The 21,374-nt window shown below is 36.8% G+C and overlaps 1 protein-coding gene across 3 annotated transcripts in view; it reads left to right on the top strand.

Moving 5' to 3' along the window:
• ARMC8 (armadillo repeat containing 8) overlaps positions 1–21,374 on the top strand; it is a 100,038-nt gene that overhangs the window by 45,787 nt on the left and 32,877 nt on the right. For all 3 annotated transcript variants that reach the window (XM_045199670.3, XM_045199669.3, XM_024566146.4), the window contains 5 exons: positions 888–963; positions 1,060–1,150; positions 2,769–2,829; positions 4,762–4,962; positions 9,700–9,795. In XM_045199670.3, coding sequence (XP_045055605.1) covers positions 888–963; positions 1,060–1,150; positions 2,769–2,829; positions 4,762–4,962; positions 9,700–9,795 — 525 coding nt within the window. The remainder of the gene's footprint in view (positions 1–887; positions 964–1,059; positions 1,151–2,768; positions 2,830–4,761; positions 4,963–9,699; positions 9,796–21,374) is intronic.

Here is a 21,374-nt window from a genome sequence, read left to right as displayed (position 1 = left end):
TAGAGCAGAGAAGTCGTCATTTTGTCTTCTCTCCACTTGTACTGATTCTAGTTTGCTATTTTGGTCCTTAGCTTTAGTACATACAGCCTGCTACTATGTATGCTGTCCCTACCTCAGATGCGCAGAGTAAGGATAGGAGTATTGCCCAAGTGAGGGACATGTTTCTTTACACCTCATCTACCTGTCCTGTCAGTCCCAGGTTCCACATAAGAATATCAGATATGGACTCAGCCAAGGAAGTGAGGATTCCATCATCTGGTGAAAACTGAACAGAAAGACTAAAAAAATAACAGCTCTCATAGGAGCTCCTGCAGATTGTAAAATATGTTGTATGTGGCCAAGAGTTTGGGCCCTTGGTATCATCCCAGACCAGACCAGTCCTGGTTTTAAGGGATGGTAGCACAATTTATAGATGTTTTAGTTAAAAGTTAAATGAGTTTAGTCCTTTTCAAACTTTTGTTGTAACTTCGTTTCCTTTTTTTCCTCATCCCCATCCCATATACAACTACAAGAGTACTCTTTTTTTTCCTCCTTCAGTTCTGTTTTTTGTAGTTTGGGAAAAAAATGTCCCACTTGAAAGGCAGATGGTAATTGTGTTCCCTTTGCTTTACCAACATTGTATTTTGTACAGTGTTCTTTTAAATTTGTTAGCAATTTACCTAGTTCAATTTTAGTTGCTACTTTACTGCTTTTACTTTTTCATTACTTCAAAATTCATTTGAACTTACTGCACTCTTTAGATATACCAGTCTTACTTCTATTCCCTTGAGTCCTTCCTTTAGTACCCTAGCAGATTGAAATACTTATTTCTTCAGAAGAGTTTAGATGATGAGACATTAAAATCCATATTTACAAAATTTAAGTAAATTGTTCATTTACTTTTACAGGTTCGAATGCAAGCACTGAAATGCTTCTCAGTTTTAGCTTTTGAAAACCCCCAGGTATCGATGACCCTGGTAAATGGTAGGCTGGTACTTTTAGTGGCACCTACATGATTTAATTAGTAAACTTTGTAGATTTAAAGAATTCCTTAATTCTTGTTGTTGGTTTTATTTCTAGTTTTGGTGGATGGAGAATTGTTACCACAAATTTTTGTGAAGATGTTACAGAGGGATAAGCCTATTGAGATGCAACTCACATCAGCAAAATGGTAAAAGTCAAGACAATGTGGGAACAAAGATAGGGTTTTATCAATATCTTAGAGAATTTTTGAACAGACTGATTATGATTAAATCAGTTTCAATCCGTCTTGTTTTGGGATTTAGAAATTTGAAATTCATGGAGTTGTTTCACATATCCTTAAATGGATATGAGTTTTTACTCTATTTACTCAAAGCGTGCAGAACAGGAGTTCTCTTATAACATTTAAGACTGTCTACAGAAAATTACTTTATTATATTCCCCTTCTTATTTCAGTTGAAATAATACAGAATTAGATGAGAAGTAACTGACACATATTATGCTAAACAGTAAAAGTATTAAGCCATGAAAGTGTAATGATACAGAAATATAGAGTGAGAATTAATTGATATTGATAACCGAGGCATGATTTCAGAGAATGCAGTTTCCTCATTTTAGAAGAAACAAAACAAAAAAATCCTCATAGAGATGTAACAGTTTATAAGATAGTTACATAAAGTTCTTACTAGCATAACTCCTGGCTCATGTAAGCCTTCAATACATGCTAATTCTGCAGTTACCAGTACTTTAACAGATAAGTTGAACACCTGTTGTTTAAGATTCTATGCTAAATGAATGATTTCGTTTCAACATTTAAGAAGCTGTGGCTCTAATATTTTGGTAAGAATGAGGAATTTTCAGTGAATTACCCATGAACCATGAATTGTTTTTATTTTATGTTTTTATATTACTTGTATTTTTTGTTTGTTGGATTCTTTTGAGTATTTGATTCTTTGTTAGTAAGGTAGTCCTGTCATGGAACTGATTTTAAAAATCAGTGGGGTAACAAACAGCTATAAAGAATTCAACCCTCTACAACATAAGTAAAGGGATTTTTATTGATTTGTTTATTGCATTCCCTAGAAGCCAGGACATTTTCTTTTGTTTGTTTGTTTTTCTTTTTTCCACTCAGCTTACTAAAGGAATCTAAATGAAAAAGAAAATTCATAAATTAAGTTTCTGAAGTCCTTAATGTTTATTACCTATTTAGGGAGTGCAAACTAATTGTATATGCTTATTCAAAGCCAGATAGAATCGTGAAGGTAAATTGCTTTTCAGTAGAACTAAATCATTGGCTAATTTTTAAAGCCGCTGCTGGTAACTTCTGAATAGTTTAGTTAATTTCTTATGGATACCTATACATGTTAGAAGTTAAATGCTTCTTCTGTGATACTTTTGCTGTTGAAGTTAGAATATCTCAACTTCTTTTAAACTTGTTTTGTTAGCTTTATATTTTAATGTTTTTCCTTTTTATTATGGAAAAATTAAAACATAAAAACATATAGAGAAAAGTATAAAGAACTCTAAGGTGCCCAGCACCTAGCTTCAAAATTTATCACCTATTAGGCCATTTATTTAAAAACAATTTTGTAGATTTTTTTTAAATATCTGGCTTACTATCTGTATACCAGTTAGTTTTCTCTGACTGTTAAATTAACAGAAGCTCAGATAAAAGAATGTCAAACCTCCCTCAAAATAAATGAGAGTAATTGTCCCATTTTTGGCCCATAAAGTCTTAAAGGGAAATAATTTTCCTTTTAAACCTTTAAAGCACAAGAGAAAACTAACTTTCTGCCATCTTATTCCAGTTTAACTTACATGTGTAGAGCTGGCGCAATTCGGACAGATGACAGCTGTATTGTATTGAAGGTGAGCTATTAATTCTCTACAAGCATGTGAAAATTATCCAATCATATAAATGTTGAATATAAGTAAGTTTTGGCATTCCTATTTTTTTACACATCTGTCACTATGGTATGTGTGCATAAAATAAAATAATAGTAAACACCATGCCTTTTCTTTTCAGTGAAATGCTATGTAGTTTTTAAAAATTAGTTTTAGATATGTTTTGAAGGTCAAAGTGAAATAATTATTTCCTTGTCATACCTTTTTCATTTCTATGATAATAAGGAGGACGTAAAAATTGTAAAAATATGTAAAATTCAGGTGAAATAGAAAATATATTTTAACCCTTAATTCTTACTGTTTTGTAGGAAACAGTTCACTAGCTCTGTAGATGAAGACTTTATATCACCCTCATGGCAGATTAATCAAAAGGCATAATGAGAAAGAATAAGTAAATAGCACATGAATACAATTATTACTATTGATGTCCAAATCATCTAGAAGTCAAAAATACCCAGATAAGAGACTAGCCCTAAAAGTCCCAAGACCTGGAATCTGATTCTCGCACTGCCACCACTGCCTAGCTTGATAACCTTGGGCACACCCCTGATTATTTTGGTGCTTCAGACTCCTAATCGTGAAAATGGAGGCAACAACTCCTGCTCATCTTTCCCACAGGGTTATTGTGAGAGTATTTAATATTCTAAACATATTAAATGTCTTACTAGCTAGAAAGAACAAAACAGGTATAAATAAATTATGTCATTTTTATGAATGTGAGATCTCTCACTGTCGGCATTCAAAATTAACCCAGGGTTAAAAGAAGATCAGTGTTTGCTTTAGGAAACAATTCTGCATACAGTGCTAAGCGCTTCTGTGTGAGGACCTTGGTTTGTTTTCTTAACTGCTTTACTCGTCCTTTTCCTCCTCATTGGCCACCTAGGTTAATAGTATCTTCTTTGTGTAGTAGTTGTGAGCATGAAATTCAGTAATCCTTGAATTTCCGGCATTGATAAACGTTAGTAACTGTTCAAAGAAAAATAAGAATAAGGCTTCCTCTTGGAAGCCTAGGCCTGTATTGAAAAGACTGAATGAGCCTGAAATCAATAATAAACAATAAAGTGCTAAACTGTGGTAAAGATAGAATGGGAACCTAGAAAAGAGCAAAGCACAGTTGACTATGGTAGTTGAGAAAGTCTTCCTATAATTATAACATTGCAGTTTTTTACTTCCACGTGGGATATTTTTATTGGGAATCTAATGTAGATAAATAACCAACCAAGACCAGTACCAAGATTTTTGAAGGACTTCCAAAGTAAAATTGGACGACTAGATACTAGTCTTTCCAAGGAGCTCTGTGGAAAACATAGGAACTGTAATTAATGCATTTCACTTGAATTATAGGAGAACCGATGGAATCTGAGTAATGGTAAGATCACTGAATTATTAAAGCTGTATTTTTTTTGTAACTGTAGAAATTAACCCCCAAACAAAATATAAAAGTCAGCCCAGCTATATTACTAAGAAAAAAATAGCGTACTTTTTCTAAGACAAAATTGTTCCTGATGAAATTGCTGCATGACAATTAGGTAAATAAATACATATGTGGTACAGGAGCATCAGACACGATTTATTGGGGATTCTGAAATGTCTTTTATAAAGTTGTACAAGTAACACTTCAGTCTTAATTGATCACAAAGCCTAATTAGAGTTTATATTATTGTACTTTGATTATATGATTAGAGTTTAGTGTGCTAGCATGAATGATTCAATTGCACCAAATTTTATATATTTTTACAGTAAAAAAACCTCTTATTCTCTGTAAGTCTTTATTGAGAATTTGATCACAAGCATGACTCCCCCCAAAAAACCATTGAGTTGATTCAGTCACAATATGCTTTCCATCAATCTTTTGCCTTTACCAAAAAGCAAATAATTAATTTCACTACCTTTCAGACATTGCCTTGTTTGGTTCGAATGTGCAGTAAGGAGAGATTACTAGAGGAGAGAGTTGAAGGAGCTGAGACACTCGCCTATCTGATTGAACCAGATGTTGAGCTACAGAGAATTGCTAGCATTACCGATCACCTCATTGCCATGCTTGCTGATTATTTCAAGTATCCCAGCTCAGTGAGTGCCATCACTGACATTAAAAGGGTATGTTCTCTTTTCCTTTTCAGCAGCTAAAGAAAGGGATTTGTAAAACTTACTTACTGTTCACTACTTTTGAACTAATTACTTTGAACTAAATAATTATAGTTCAAAGCCCTTTTATATAAAGGAATCTTTTACCTTTGGTAACATAGATAATGTTGCTTAATGAGTTTTTGAGTCCAGTTTGTTTCATATTTATTGTCAGAAAATTTTTATTAAGGAGATAATTAGGGAAAAAGAACACTGGATCCCTAATCCCCAACTAAAACCCCAAAATAGTGGAGTCTGGTCTCTAAACTGGTTACTGACAGTGTATCAATTTTATGTCATCCTGTTCAAGTTTCCACAGTCACCTCTCTTGCATTGTTCTCATTCTTTAGGTCAAGGGTGATCTCTTGTTATTTGTGACTGAGTGGCCTTGTTTTACTCTTCACCACTGTCTTCCTCTTTTGCTATCTCTTCTAAATTTTGCCATCTTCTTCTCTTTCCTTTTTGCAGTTTCATACTGTCCTTTGGGCCTATTAGTGACAGCTAAAGCATCATTTCATCTTTAGACTGAGACCAGCAAGGACCAAATTGTGCTAACTTACTCTAAAATACAAGTTCCTTAGGATAGGTAGATATGTCTTTGACTTGTTTTTCTGAGCCTGTTTGTCATACCTGTTTCTCTAAGCAAAAGACATAAATATTATGTCACAGAACATTTATTTAAGAAGGTTATGGTAGACAGAGCATTGCCTCCTAATTAGTAACCAGTACTATTTCATGAATGTGATTGTATTTTTGATATCAGTGGTCCCAACGGTAAACTTTTAAAAACTATTTTCTTGATCTCTTCCATGCCCCTGAGTTCCAAAAAAATTCATCTGACAGGTAACTATTCCTTTGGCATTTAATATTGAAAATAAAATAAACTATTAAGGGTATATCTTCTCCCTGTCTCAGGAAGGGCCTGACATACCTTCACCGATATCTATGTTAATGTATACTGCCCTCTGTGTATTAAAGTGGTGTGTGTGCTCATCATTCAGTACAATTGTGTTCCCAGTAGAGTTGATTGGTTACCTTGAACTATTTGTCTTGTCTGTTTACACTCTGGTTACTTGCCCACACCGAGAGTGTCTCACTGGTACAGAGATACATGTTTAGGTCCTAACTGGGGCCTCATGAACAACCTTAGGTGACCATCCCAGCAAGGCAAATAGAACACCTTGTTGGACAGGAGAGTGAAGGAGCATAGTTATGAGAACTTCTAGCCTATGCACGTGCAAATCATTTAACTAGTTTGTAGATTATCCCTCCTATTAAGATTTCGCCATCTTAATTTTCATTACAGTAAAACTAGAATAATAAGTTTTAAAAATTATCTCCTTATGTCAACCAAACTTGTGTATTAGTTTGTTTTGTTATCTTTATTTTTGATGATGGATTATCTAGTGTTTTCTGACCATGAAAAAGGATAAATAATTGACCCAGAGAGAGAAATTCTTACATTCTAATAATGCGTGATTTTCATGGTAGACCAGTCCAAGTCAGTATTCTAATATCTGTTATGGCTAGAAAGTAGTTAAAACGTTAAGAATAAATATTTTAGGACTTACCCATCAGAATGAGTATTCCTCATTATATATTGGGAGGTTTCCTTCCATAATCAATCAATGACGGCTTTGATCAGAATATTAATGGAACTACTTTTAAGAATTTCCTTCAGAACTACACTAAATGAGTTTCAGGATTTTTTAAAAAATAGATTTTATTGATTATGCTATTACAGTTGTCCCATTTTTTCCCCCCTTAATTCCCCTCCACCCTGCACACCCCTCCCACCCACATCCCCCCCACCCCCCAGTTCATGTCCATGGGTCATATATATAAGTTCTTTGGCTTCTCCATTTCCCATACTATTCTTAACCTCCCCCTGTCTATTTTGTACCTACCATTTATGCTTCTTATTCCCTGTACCTTTTCCCCCATTCTCCCCACGTCCCCTCCCCGCTGGTAACCCTCCATGTGATCTCCATTTCTGTGATTCTGTTCCTGTTCTAGTTATTTGTTTACTTTGTTTTAGTTTTTGTTTTTTTAGGTTCGGTTGTTGATAGTTGTGAGTTTGTTGTCATTTTACTGTTCATATTTTTTATCTTGTTTTTCTTAGATAAATCCCTTTAACATTTCATATAATAAGGATGTGGTGATGATGAACTCCTTATCTTGACCTTATCTGGGAAGCACTTTATCTGCCCTTCCATTCTAAATGATAGCTTTGCTGGAAACAGTAATCTTCATGTAGGTCCTTGCTTTTCATGACTTCAAATACTTCTTTCCAGCCCCTTCTTGCCTGCAAGGTTTCTTTTGAGAAATCATCTGATAGTCTTAAGTGAACTCCTTTGTAGTTAACTGTCTCCTTTTCTCTTGCTGCTTTTAGGATTCTCTCCATATCTTTAATCTTGGGTAACTTAATTATGATGTGCTTTGGTGTGTGCTTCCTTGGGTCCAACTATTTTGGGACTCTGTGAGCTTCCTGGACTTCCTGGAAGTCTATTTTCTTCCCTAGATTGAGGAAGTTCGCCTTTATTATCTGTTCAAATAAGTTTTCAATTTCTTGCTCTTCCTCTTCTCCTTCTGGCACTGCTATGATTTGGATGTTGGAACGTTTAAAGTTGTCCTGGAGGTTCCTAAGCGTCTCCTCATTTTTTTGAATTCTTGTTTCTTCCTTCTGTCCTGGTTGAATGTTTATGTTTTCCTTTTGTTCCATACTGTTGATCTGAGTCCTGGTTTCCTTCCCATCGTTGTTGGTGTCCTGTATATTTTCCTTTATTTCACTTTGCACAACCTTCACTTTTTCCTCTATTTTGCGACCATACTCATCTGTTTCTGTAAGCATCGTGATTACCAGTGTTTTGAACTCTGCATCTGATAAGGTTGGCTATCTCTTCATCACTTAGTTGTATTTTTTCTGGAGCTCTGATCTGTTCTTTCACTTGGGCCATATTTTTTTTGTCGCGGCGCACCAGTTGTGTAGTAGCGGGCACAGCCTTCGGTGTTCACCAGGGTGGGACTACACACATTGCTGCATTGTGGTGCTCTATGTGGGGGAGGGGTCCAGGAGGAAAGAATGCTGCTTGTTCAGCTCTTGGCCAGCTTTCAGTCACTTCCCCTGCTACCCACAAGCAAATCGGACCCTTCAGGTGCCGATTCCCATGTGATTGGGTTTGTGTATGTTCTAGGACCCTGTGGGTCTTTCCAACAAACTCTCCTGTGAGGCTGGGAGTTCCTCCCACCACCACAACCCCCACAGATGTTTTCAATCAGAGGCTTTGAGGCTTTATTTCCCTGGGCTGGAACCCTGGGCTGTGTGGTCTTTCTTGCTCCCCAGTTGTTGTTTCTCCCAGTTTGTCTGCACACAAATGTGGGGTCACCCAGTCTGTCAGCCGCCTTGCGGCAAGTCCTCTCCGCCTGGCTGCCCATCTCCGCCCCTCCTACCCGTCTGGAGGAATGTTTCTTCTTTAACTGCTTGGTCGTCAGACTTTCTTACAGTTCGATTTTCTGGCAGTTCTGGGTGGTTTTTAGTTTTTAAGTTATTTGTTGTCCTTCTTTTGGTTGTGCAAGGAGGCACAGTGTATCTATCTACGCCTCCATCTTGGCTGGAAGTCCCCTTGAGTTTCAGGATTGTTTTGTTTTTCTTTTGTTTGTTACTGTAAATGTCGCCCAACTGGATTTCCCCATCTTCGTACACCACAATCAGTGACAATTAACTTCAAACTCGCTATATATTACAGTCAGGGGTTTGTAGCTAATGTGACAGTTAGCTCTGAAGGAGGTTTTAAAAGAGGGTTTCAGAATGTTTTCACTAACACCTATATATCTTTCAAAGGGTGAACCTCTTGAAGGCAAATCATTTGGAGAAAGTGGTAGTTGGATGAAGTTATAGCTCTTAGTTATAAAATTATTTACATTATTAATATGCCTTGTATATTTACTGGGTCTTAGTCACCAAAATTGTCCTGGGAAGATGCTTCTATTTTCTTATTAGTGGTAGTTTGGTGATAAATCACGTGTATGGAAAATTGATACCTTAGAAGCCAGTTATACATATGGAAAGATAGCATTAATTGTGTCATACCAGTAGGTAATTTTGATAAATTTATCCAAAAAAGGCCCCTGAACATAAATCACAGATAACTGTAATACACAGTGATGAGCATCATGATACATTGTTTATTAAGAATTTTCACAAAAGTTTTTCCTGTTTCTAAAAGTTACTTATATAGTGAAATTAGGTTGGCACTACTCTTAATGTTTGGGAAACCTGCTAAAGACACTGTTGCAGCAGCACTCAAGCTGTCAGCCGTATTCCAGGGCAGCACGGCCTGGGTGTGCCTTGTTTTTGAGGAGGGCATTTCAAAGAGCCAGTGCAAGCAAGCATTAGTGCCACTAAAGTTACCATCCCGGATCACTGGATTTTTACAGCTCAGAGGCTCACAAAAGTTTTGGATATACTAGTGTCAAATATTGTGGCATTCACTTTTAGACAGAAGCAGCGTGTATTCCAAATCATGCTGACACAAACACGGCTAGGTCTCAGTCACGTGAGCAGAACCCAAAATTAATCAGGAATTCAGTGAGAGCACTAGTATGTTAATAGGCGTTAAACGTTTTTTTCTTCAACTCTGCTCGATTGGTTCTGTGGAAAATTTAATTTGTGGACTGATTCAGAACACACCCTTTTCTCCCCTCCCATAGCTTGATCACGACTTAAAACATGCTCATGAACTCCGCCAGGCTGCATTCAAGCTCTATGCCTCTCTCGGAGCAAATGATGAAGACATCCGGAAGAAGGTGAGTCTGGGAGAGGGGCGTCCCCCAGTCCTGACAGCCAGCAGGCAGGGAGTGACGTCAACCTGAAAGTCGTGGTGAAGAGCACTAACAGTGACTGTTTGAATATAATAAAGCAGAGTGACTAAAGGCATAATTGAAGAATGAATGGGACCCGGATTTGGGGGGTTGTTTGTTTGTTTGTTTTTAGAACATAGAGTGGCATGGCCGTGCTGGAATGACAAATAACTGGTGTGCTTTTTTTTGTGTCATTAATATGGATTATTGTGTTGCACCTTTTTGCATGTGTTCTGATAAAAATCAATTCTAGCACTGTGAAGCTTCAGACACCTTGAAAGACCTAACACTAGAATTGTAAATGTTATTTATGGAAATACTTTCCAATACCATTGAGAAATTTAAATCTATTGTATATTGTTCTTTGATATGTGGCTTAGTTATGTTTTGATTTTTTTTGCTACTGTGCAAGTTTGATGTGAATAAAATCTTTGTGGAATGATGATTTTATGTTTAGTGAGTGGTCATGTGAATTTCTAGGTCCCAAAAAAATGTATCACTGGTATAGCACCTTATGTTATTACAGCCTAGTCCAACACTGAACTCATGTTCTTGATGAGAATAGTTTTAAGCAGAAAATAAAGTATAGTGGTAAGCTCTGACTTGGCTCCCTCCTCAAACCGAAAGACTGGAGCTCTACCACTCAAAAAATATATATAATTAATAAATTTAACACAAGGCTTTTAGGAACCACCAGTAAAGTAGTCCCACATGTTCTGTCTTGATGAGCCATAGAGGAAGGATAAATTGGGCATTATTTACCAAACATGGCATTTACTAAATTTTTCCATCTGTATTGATATTTGTGAGAGAAATCACAAAGTATGGAGAATTTACCATGATTCAGAGTTCTCAGGCTTGTAGATAGGAAGTATGGAATAACCATAGGTTTTAATGAAATAAATTGAAAAGGAACCATTCTTGAAGAAAATTGAAATAAGCAGTAAGATTAGATATGTGAATAGCTTTGATTTAAAATTAGTGCAAAAAACAACTAAGCTGAATGTTTTCCACATATCTCAGTTTAGTTCAGTTAACAAGAGATTTTTGACTTGAAGTGTTCTTTAGTAAATGTCTTTGAAAATCCTTCTTGGCACCTCTAAGCTTTCATTTGTAAACTGTTACTTAAAGGCAAACATACTAGTCATATGGTATTCCCTGTGTCTGACAAACATGATATTTGGATGTTGATTCTGATATGTTTCATTCAGTTTAGGTACATGGTGTATTGCAAAGGAAGAGGCTTTTATGGCAACTCATATGAAACATTTTTAAAAATTGACATGGTCTGTATAACATACACATAATGATTTGTTTTTGGATGGTTATTAGGGCTCGTTAGAAAGAGGAGAAGTGTTTACCCTTTCTTTAGCTCAAGGTCATGCCATGGACTGAAAGGGAGATAGATAGATGGACCGTAATGGGGGGCTGGGGAGAATAGGATGTCCATTGTACTTCTTTGTACTTTTTTGTTAATAAACTGTTGTTTTGGAATTAATGACTTAATCTGTGATATCATGTTCTAGAAATACAATATAATAGTCTGATGATCAGTAGTCTATTAAAAGTTGTATTTATAATGTGTATAATTTCCTGGTAAGTCTAAATCCTGATTAATTTCTGTAGAAAGATGACAAATAAAGAATAAGTTATAATTATTATAGTATTTTGTGTGATGAAGAAAAGATACTGTGATTTTTTATATAATGGGGATTATACAGAGTTTTTAGGAAGATATTTAATTTCTGGAAAATTAAGTGTTTGAATAATTTATAGTTCATAACAATTACTGAAGAGAAAAATTGTAAAATGGAAAATATAAATAATTTTGCGATAAAATTTACATGAAAATGTTCTTAGGAGTGGAGAATCCTTATTTTCAATGCATAAAAATGATGATAACCCTTTTCCTTTGAATGCCTTTATTTCTATTCCATTTTTTGTTAACATAATTATTTGGATAGATTTTTATTTACCTTTACCTTTTTATACTTATACCTTATTAACTTTGATTATATTTATTTTATTGAAGTAAAATATATTATTTTATCTTTTCATACAATTTTTATGCTTGTCAAGATAGAATTTCAGTTTACTGAGTTAATGAATGGAGAATTTCTGAAAGAGATTTCAAGGGCTGTAGACCCACCCACTGCCCGCCACCCACAAAAACACAAAAGCTACAAAAACACTTCGTTGCAGGATAAAAATATGAAATGTTCAGTTGACCTGCCTTTTAAACTGACAATGGGACTGTAATTCAGTAAATACAGGAAGTAACATATATTCCATTGCCCTGTTACGATCATTTCAGGAAATGAGGCAGATTGAAGAACAAAAAACTAAAGCTAAGAGGTAGAGACAATGAGAACCATAGACAGCTGTAAAGGAGAAAGATACAGGCCTTCCTTCTTCGTGGAATTATGTCTCTATCTTATTACTTCTAAAGACCTCTGAAGGCCTGCTGTGATTTCATTTCTCAACACCTTCTTTCTGGGACAGGCAAAATTAAGCTGAAGACTGAGCTATGACCTATAGGTCAGAGGTAACAAGCCTGCTCTGGAGCAGTGTTAGCGTATTCCCATTAAAAGATATCAAGTATATAATTATTCCTGGAACCTAATAAGCACCCAGTAAATATTTGTTGAATAAATATACAAATGAAAATGCAGAAATCATGCACAGAGTGACATTTCCTTCAATATGCCTGGATCTCTGTGTATCCTGTACAGAGCAAAGTGGCGTTCTAATTTCTAGCTTTGCATCCTTTATCGCTCTGTGGCATAGTTACAGTTTTCCTGACTTCCTGTGGCGTCCTGTCAGAGAGTGAAGGAGGGTGAAGAGTTCTGCAGGGGAGAATAGAAAACATTACCATTGGCTGTGCCGTGAAGAGGCAGAAGCCCAAGAAAAGATGGACCACTGAGGTTGACAATAGATGTGGCGTGGCCATATTCAACTTAGAATAATTCAAGAATTTTGGTTAAGGTAAGCGAGGGCGGAGGCAGGAATGGAGAGCTCAGTGGAAGAAGGGTCCAGAGCACGATAGCAGTAACTACCCTGCCAGCAACGCAAGGTAAAAATTCACTGTGATCTCTGCCATGGGGAAAGTCTAGTTTTAGTAATAGCCTTTACCACATAGTAATCCTGACTAGGAAGCAGAAGTTCAGTTAATAGGACAGTAAAAAAGAAATTAAGGTACCTAACAAATCAAGTACTGGCATTTCAGTTAAAACCCCAGTCAGTGGTTAAGTCATGCAGAGGCAGTGGTGGCAAACAGTCCTGTAATTGTGAAGCTGATTCTCTTATAACAGAAAATTGCTCCTGTGAAGAGCATCACTTGGTTGGTACCTGTCAATCATAAAAGAGGCTGGAAACTGTAAAGGCTTGTCTCTCTTTACTCTCCTCAAGAAACTAGTGGAATTTCTTAGTATACTTTGAGGAACATTAGAAATAGTAAATATAAATTAAAATTCAAGGAAATTAATAAACAGGATGTTATTTTTATTTTTGATAAAAATAATATACATTACAAATCTTAGATGTAGTACTTAGTGTAGCCTTTGCTCCTTTGAGGTACCTGACTAATGGAGCCTTTCAGGAAGCCTTCCTCTTAGATTTTGAGTGCTTATATTACAGCTGGAGATCCCTTTTGAGGGACTAGGATGCAAGCTCCATGAGGGCAGGGATTTTTTACGTTTTGTTCATCACTGTATTCTCAGCGTCTGCAACACTGCCAGATGCATAGTCAGCACTTAATAAATATTTGAAGAATACATGAATGAAAAAATGAATGAATGGACAAATAGATAAATGAATCATGTTGCAAAATTACATTATTAAGCACCCTTAAATTATATATGGGCTTCCTTACAATAAGAACTTCTATCATTTTACTAGCGGTTCTATGGGTATGTAAGGAGAGAAAATTTAAAATAGGGGAAATAAAATCTGGTCATATAGAGGAGGGGTTTCACTATAGTTAGCATAACAGAAATGCAGGAAATTCCCATTGTTCAAGAGGCAGAAAATCCCAAGGACATGTCATCTACTCACTTTGATATAGATAAAAGAGAACATGTTTTATGGTATGATGCTTGTTTAATTTTGAAATAATTTTTACCATGTCTTAGTTGTTTTTTCCTTTCTAAATGTGTCATTTTAAAATAATGTATATTATTCACAAGTGTGAATCTGGACCCATTTATCTTCTAGGGATAAAAGTATTATTTGGTTTGTAGAAATTAGCCTGACTCAGGAATCAACCTATTCTGTAAAATACACCTGTATAAAATAATTATCTTCCCAATTAATGAATGTCAGATTTTTAAGGTCAGTAATTTTATCCAATTCTGCATAGATTGATTGAATTGCCTACATTGTGTGAACATTATCTGATGGGAGGAGGGAGGAGAGATGGCAGTGCAGTGAGATGAAGAGCAGTAAGACGCAGCCTTAAAACTCAGCATTTATAATAAAACCTGTAAGTTAGAGAAGAGTAAGGAATGGCCAGTAAGGATTTTCTAGGGGCTCAAGGAATTATTTGGAAACAGTTAAAATGGACCTGGTGATATCAGTGGGGCTTTTCTTGAATCAATTTGGAAATCAATAATTTAATATTTTTGTCATTTTTAATGTTTTCTAATTGCTTTTTATTTTATATTTTCAAGAATTGAAAACATAAAAATTTAAGTTTTATTCCTTGTGGGGGGGTCATCCAATCACACTGGTTTTATATGACATGTCAAGAAGGTAGCCAAGCATGGATATTTTTTTTCCTTTTAAACTGGACAGTTTTTAAAATAAGTATAGGCAGAGAAAAATAAAAGGAAAAAAAAACAAGAATGAGAATTTGTCTTCTCCCTTCTTTTTCCTAGCAGAGAAGTTACATCTTCAGGGTCACCGTGAGGATGACGATACAGTGTATTTAAAATACTTAGCATGGTGCCAGTGAGCACTCAATAAATGGAAGCATTATTAGAATATCTTAAATGACTCCACTGGAAGATTAAAAATAAATATATATATTTAAAGTCTGTTGGAAAAACTGAATAATATTGGGGCAGAAATAAAAATGGTTTGCAATGGAGACAGTGACTTTATGCTATAAATTTCCACTTCTCTTATTTATTCTTTGTAGTAAAAAGAATATTTGTACTTCAGAAGCATAGAGGCTCACTCTTTAGCTTATCTCTTATTAATGATAAGACACCTTCTTACTCTTAAAATTTAGAATATATTTAAAGTTTTAGTTTTCAAAACTTTTTGTTTGCTTATAGCATGCCCTTCAAAGCACCAAATAATACTGGTGGCGGGGGGGGGGGGGGGGGTGGGTGTGGCGGGGTTGGAAGTTAAATAGAATATACAATGTCCATCAATGATTTGTTAAATTCATAGGTAATAGCTGTGTTAGGAAAGTATGGAAGCCAGATTCTAACTTTGGTCATCTAAGTATTGATTATCTGACTTTTGGTTGCCGTAGATGCTATTTCTTCAAAGAGTTATTATTCCTATGAAACTCTCTTAAATACATATGTTCAGATTTTGAACAAATGTAAACTCTTCTCTATATTTTTAAAGTTACAAGATTTTAAAGTACCAGTATATTTTAAAATTTAGTTCAATTTTTAAAAATATATTTCTGCCATCTTAGAAACTTGCTGAGCATTTCACTTTGAACATTTTAATCATTTGTTATACCTTGATTTTATTATTAATTAGTCTTTTGGGCAACAGTACAATTATATCATGAATTTATATTTTTTAATATTTTGCAAAGTTCAGTAATTCTAAATGGTCATTTAAAAGGCACAGTGTCAAAATTTTTTGTCTCTGCCATGATATCAGGCAGATGCAAGGAGTTATTTCTGAGCCTTAGCCTGCAAGTTGAAACAAACACCTTGAACATTTTGAAGGTTTTCGGCGGTACCACAGAAGTAGCACCCTTCAGGACTTGGCTCTGTTACTGAATAACAACAAATTCATTCAGAATTCAGAATCCATTGACTTAATCTGTGGTAAAATTGTTAGTTATCGTCTTAAAGCTAATCTACCAAGGAATTCTAAGTGAGCTCTGCAGCATTCGTTCATGCTGGTAAGTACTTTTAACGAGTTAACCACGGCAGGACAAGGTTTGGCCATTGCCCACAGTATTGAGACCCTTGGCCTTCTGCATGCTGAAAGAAGCAAACCTGGGGAGTGATAATGCTAGATACATAACAGAGGTATTTGTAAATAAGTGATGAATATTGATTTCAGAGTTTCATTAAATGGAGACATAACATGAGTGTTACACTATTGATTGTGATATTTTACTTGCATAAACTATTTGATTACAATTCCTGTTCTTATTTTAAAGTATGAAGTACAGGTTGGTTATTTTGTTACCTGGTTACAAAGCATCATAACCAGGAAAATATATCATTTATCTCACATACTTTTTGGTACAAAGTGGGTAATGAGATGCTTTACGTACACCTGTTTATTCATCTGGCATTTATGATATACCTTCTCCTGTTGCCCAGGAATAAAGCAGAAGACTGGTGTGTACCTTGTAGGAGCTTACAATTTAAAGTAGCTAAGGAGATGAGCCATTAGATTGCCATATAGTAATTCCAGGGCCTCATGTGTGTATAAAATGTCTTGTCTACACTGAAAGCCAGTTTTGCCATGATTGTTACACCCAGATATAATTAAGATGTGACTATAATTAAAATAGCCTATACAAACGAGTCTGAAAGAGTCCATCTCCTATAAAAAAGTTCATTTGAAAGCATTCTTAATTTCTTCTTCCAAAACATGAAAATTGTTTCAGAAGTTTTGACCACAAAATTTGGGTTACTTCTGTGTCAATTGAAAACATTTTTGTAAGGGGCCTACCTAAATGTGATTACATTGTAAATTAATATTTTAGAAAGGAAAGAGGCTTCCAGAGTAAATAATGCCATAGAGGGGCTATTTCAGCATTTCATTTTGTAGACAGCTTCTGTATGCAATAGATTTAAACATGAGGCAACATTTTTAAATCCTTGGAACTTCTTTTGATAGTTATCCTTTCCTTGTCAAACTGTGTAACATCCATAACTAGGAGTTAAGCTCCATAGAAGCAGTATTTGGCACCCAGTAGCTTGTATTTATCGAGTAAATTGTGTATGTCTGGATGTTAAATTCAGCCAGCCAGCTGGTAGGGTGGAGGAGTGGGGGCTGAGCAGGGCCATTGCGTTGCACAACTCCTGCTCAGGGTATCATTCCGATCCCTGGAAAATAGTCAGAGATGGAGGGGAAGTCTCTGGTTCTCCCATTTGAGTAGTAATTTCTAATGTTTTTATTTCTGTGCTAAAATGAAAGGATAATTCAGTGAATGTTTAAGTTCTGTTTTGCCATTAAATTAGTGATTGAACTTTAAAAATTGAACTTTTGCCCTGGCCGGTGTGGCTCAGTGGATTGAGTGCCGGCCTGCGAACCAAAGGGTCACTGGTTCAATTCCCAGTCAGAGCACATGCATGGGTTGCGGGCCAGATACCCCCCCAGAGGCAACCACGCATCGATGTTTCCCTCTCTCCCACCTTTCCCCTCTGTCTAAAAATAAATAGTCTTTTTTAAAAATTGAATTTTTATATGTAGAGAAGTCTTTTTTTATAGAGGAAGTATTGATCTATTTTTAGACATTATAAGTGTTTCTCACAATTGTGTTTATATTTTTGGTTTTGGGGGAAGGAAAAGTCAGGCCGAGAGAGCCCCCATTTTTTTTCCCCCAAAGTGTAGAAAAGTTTAGAACTTGGAGTGTTTCTTCTACATAATTAACACTAAGTGAAAGTTTCCCAGCTCTTATGATGAACAGGTCCTGACGTAGAAATTACAAAATACCAGCTAACAAGGCTTAAACGCAAGAAAAATATAGAAATTTAAGAATAGTCCCACCATAAGAACTCCGTCCTCTGCTCTCACTGTAAAGTGAAGTAACACTTCTCCCAGACCCAGTCAGGCCCAGGAGAGACCTCATGTTAATTTAGTTCCGCACCTTCAAGGGAAAGGACCAAAGGAGGACCTGCAGATCCACTCGCAGGAGGTTTTGTCTTTTCGTTCTCTGGCTAAGAAGAGAGACACTATTTCTCCTACCTCGTGCCTCCCAAGATTGTGGAGTTAGAGAAATTTGGTGTGAATGTGGATGTAGATAGCAATGGAAGAGTGAAAAAAGGGGAAGAAATACTTTGTAAAATGTTTGCTTAAACTCCAGAACGTAACCTATCTGTTTCAAGAGAAGCTGTGTATCTTTTAGGGAAAAAAAGAGCCTTTGGAAAAACTATCCTTTATTTAAAAAATAAATAAGGAAAATGTCAAAAAAATTTATTTTGGGGCTTTGACAAAGATACAGAGTAAGCTGTGGTTGGGAAAGTATGCAGTTATAGAACAGATGTGGTTTGTGGCCTGTGAGTAGTAGAATATTAGTTCCATTTAGTAGTATCTATTGAAACTAGATCCTGATTCTAGAATGCATATCATCAGGAATTTAAATTGAAAAGTCAGTGGATCTCACTCTCAGTTTCTTCACAGTGTTTTCTTGGCTTATCTTTTCGTCATTGGCTTGCATCCTCTCTGACTCTTGGCATTTGTACCCATAACCCAGGCTGAATTTGTCACTTTTTCTCTTGGAGGTCCTGTGATAGATATCTTTTTTTTTCTTGTCAGTTCAGTTTATTAATGATGACTTCTCTTGGCTTCTTATGGTAACTAATCTTTATTGGCCTAGGATTTTTAAGTTCTCTTCTTTCCCAGTTTAAAAAGTCAGATCTCAATTTACTTATGAAGGCTAAGCAAAAATCTCATTCTTACAGCATAGTGAATAGAAAGGATCTCACACGGGAAGTAAGAAAATCCAGTGGAGCCCCAGCTCTGCCCCAGTGTGCTCAAGAGAACCTGGACCAGTAACTTAATATTTCTGAACTTCAGAGACTTCACTGAATAACGAAAGAACTTGGATGAGTTTATTTCTAAGACTCCTTCGGATTTTAACATTATTCAACCAAATTAACAGCCATAAGTATGTTTAGTTCTTTCAGAAAGTTGTGTCTGCTGCCATCAATACTGTGCAGAAGAACTGAGAAACCAGTTGAACCTGTTTAAGAGCAAGCTCTGCAGCTGCCCCTGCCTGATGCATGGAAGGCCATGTGCTACTGGAGTGTTGTTTTGTTTTGCTTCATTTTACTAGAGGGGAAATGGCATAGATTATACTCAGGAATTATAAATTTAGGTGCTTGAGCATTTCTGTGATATGCACAGCATCATGTCCTTTAGTTAATTTTTCTGTGGCAGAATCACTGTGGTCGCTTCCTGAAACCTTGGAAAAGTTTGGTCTTCCATTTTTAGGAATGGATCCTTCACAGACCCCTACTGATTCTACTCAGTCCACCAGATAAGTTAGTTGCGCATGCTTATCTCGCTCTCTTGTCTGACATGCTGCCTTGTTATTTCTCTTCTTCCTCCTCAGCTCCACCCTATTTCCAAAACCAGTCTCTCGACTGCATTGACATCAGAACCATGTTCATAGGGTTTATTTCCTTGACAAGGTTAAGATGAGGGGCTGCACCTTAAATCAGTGGGCCCTTGAAGGGAAGACTCGAGTGCGCCCTGGTCTCGTCTGCATTGGCACTAATGAGACTGAAGCGTGGCTACCCACCCCATACAGGTTCAGTCTCTGTTGTAGATCCTTTTTTCTCTCCAGACCTAGTCTTTCCCTGACCTCCTTGTGCTATATCTTTCTTGGCTGTTTAGTCCCTGTTGCTTGAACTAGACTTTCTGAATTTGATACCTCATTCTCCTAGATCTTACATGGCTGCCTCTTCTAACATACACAGTTTGATTCTAAGTCTTCATTCTTTCTGGCCAGTTCTGAATTGTTATCCTCTACCTACTGTCATCCTCTTTCTGAGCACTTTTCACAAAAGCCCATTTGGAATTAAATTGTGTTTGCCTGGCCATTGTGTACGTTAGCCTGAGCAGTTGATGCTAAGAGAATGCCACCTTTGCCATCCAGTTCCCTTGCCTCTATGTCCACCCACTTTGAATTTTCTGAGAAATTTGGTGGCACCACTAAGAATCTGGTTTCAGTTTTCACATCCTCTGCTTGACTTGGTTCAGAGTCCAAGCTGAAGTTTCCAGTACCTGGAAAATACTTTATCGTAGGTCATGCTGGAAGAATAGTTTTGTTTATTTTTTCAAAGACCTCATCTCTGGCTGTCTTAATTTTTCACATGCTCTGAGGAAAAGATGGTGACTGATTTGGTCACAACAAGTTGTGGGTCCAAAAGAGCTCATGGAGCGTTGGGGGATTCCCTTATAAGCCAAAGCCATCTTGTTCATATTCCCACGTATTCAGTGGATCTCTCTGCCTTAGGTTAAGTTTTGCGTTTTCTCCATTAGCCTCTAGGCTGACTTCACTCCTCTCCCACAGGCCCCAGGGATCTCCTGTCCCGATGACAGAGGTCTTTGTTTCTGTCGCAAAAGATCCTCATCTACCCCTGCCAGAGCTGCAGTGTCAGAGACAAAAAGCTTAGCAAAAGTGTAGTCATGAAGACGAAAGACACCAGCAGAGAGGAGCAAACACCTGGTCCATTAACCTAAAGCTGGCTCAGTTTAGGAGATAGCTTTTATTCTTAATGTGATTTAATTCTGTAGTTAAATTTGTAGCCCAGATCCCTAGGAAAGCAGAGAAAGCGATGGCCTCCTCCACTGTGAGGGTTCAGTCTGTCACCGTCTGTGTGACAGAGGGTCTCGGTCTCTGTCGCTCAAAGCAGATCCAGAAAGCTGTGCCACGGGGCATATGTGTTGAGCTGTGGCCGAGAAGTCTCCAACAAGAACCATGAATGAGGCAGAACAACTTCTGGTTCCATTTGGCATTGCTCTTACATCCTAGAAGGACCTAAGATCCTTTGCAGGCGCTAGGACTTGGCTGTCGTTACCAAAGCTGTGTAGCACAGTTCCGGGGTCATTGAAAGGCACCATGGAGACTGTGTTATATTGCTGTCTGCTTTCCAGCCCCAGATTTGAAAAACTATCTGGGGCTCTGTTAGTCCTTCACGTGAGTCAAAGAGCTGTGATAGCAGCCACTGCTAGCTCCTCCCGCCTGACCTGAAAAGTTTGTCTCTGGATTCAGTTTCAAACTTTTCCCTGTCTTGTAATCACATTTTTATCCTCATTTTGGTCAGTGTATACATTTCACAATGCTCCTTTTATCCCTGCTGAGATGGTCTCAATGTCCTCAAGCATATAAAATCATATAAAACTGTTGGGTCATGTTGCTCATTCACATGGCCTCTTAGGAGATCTGTTTGGATTGGAACCCTAGGTTCACATTCCGATTTTCCATATATTTTTCCTCTTGCTCCTAGACTGGTATTTTGATGGGGAAGTGGACCAGACACTCGAGAAGTGTGCTTTCTGGAAGCCTAGCAGGGTTACCGGAGTCCCTCCATCCCCCATAACAAGTTCGGTTACAAATCCAGGCCCCCTGCTGTGGATGTTTTGATTGA

This window comes from Desmodus rotundus, chromosome 8 (assembly GCF_022682495.2).
Source record: "Desmodus rotundus isolate HL8 chromosome 8, HLdesRot8A.1, whole genome shotgun sequence".
NCBI classification, from domain to species: domain Eukaryota; kingdom Metazoa; phylum Chordata; class Mammalia; order Chiroptera; family Phyllostomidae; genus Desmodus; species Desmodus rotundus.
The sequence above is the reverse complement of the archived record's forward strand: the minus strand, read 5'-3'. Positions and strand labels throughout refer to the sequence as shown.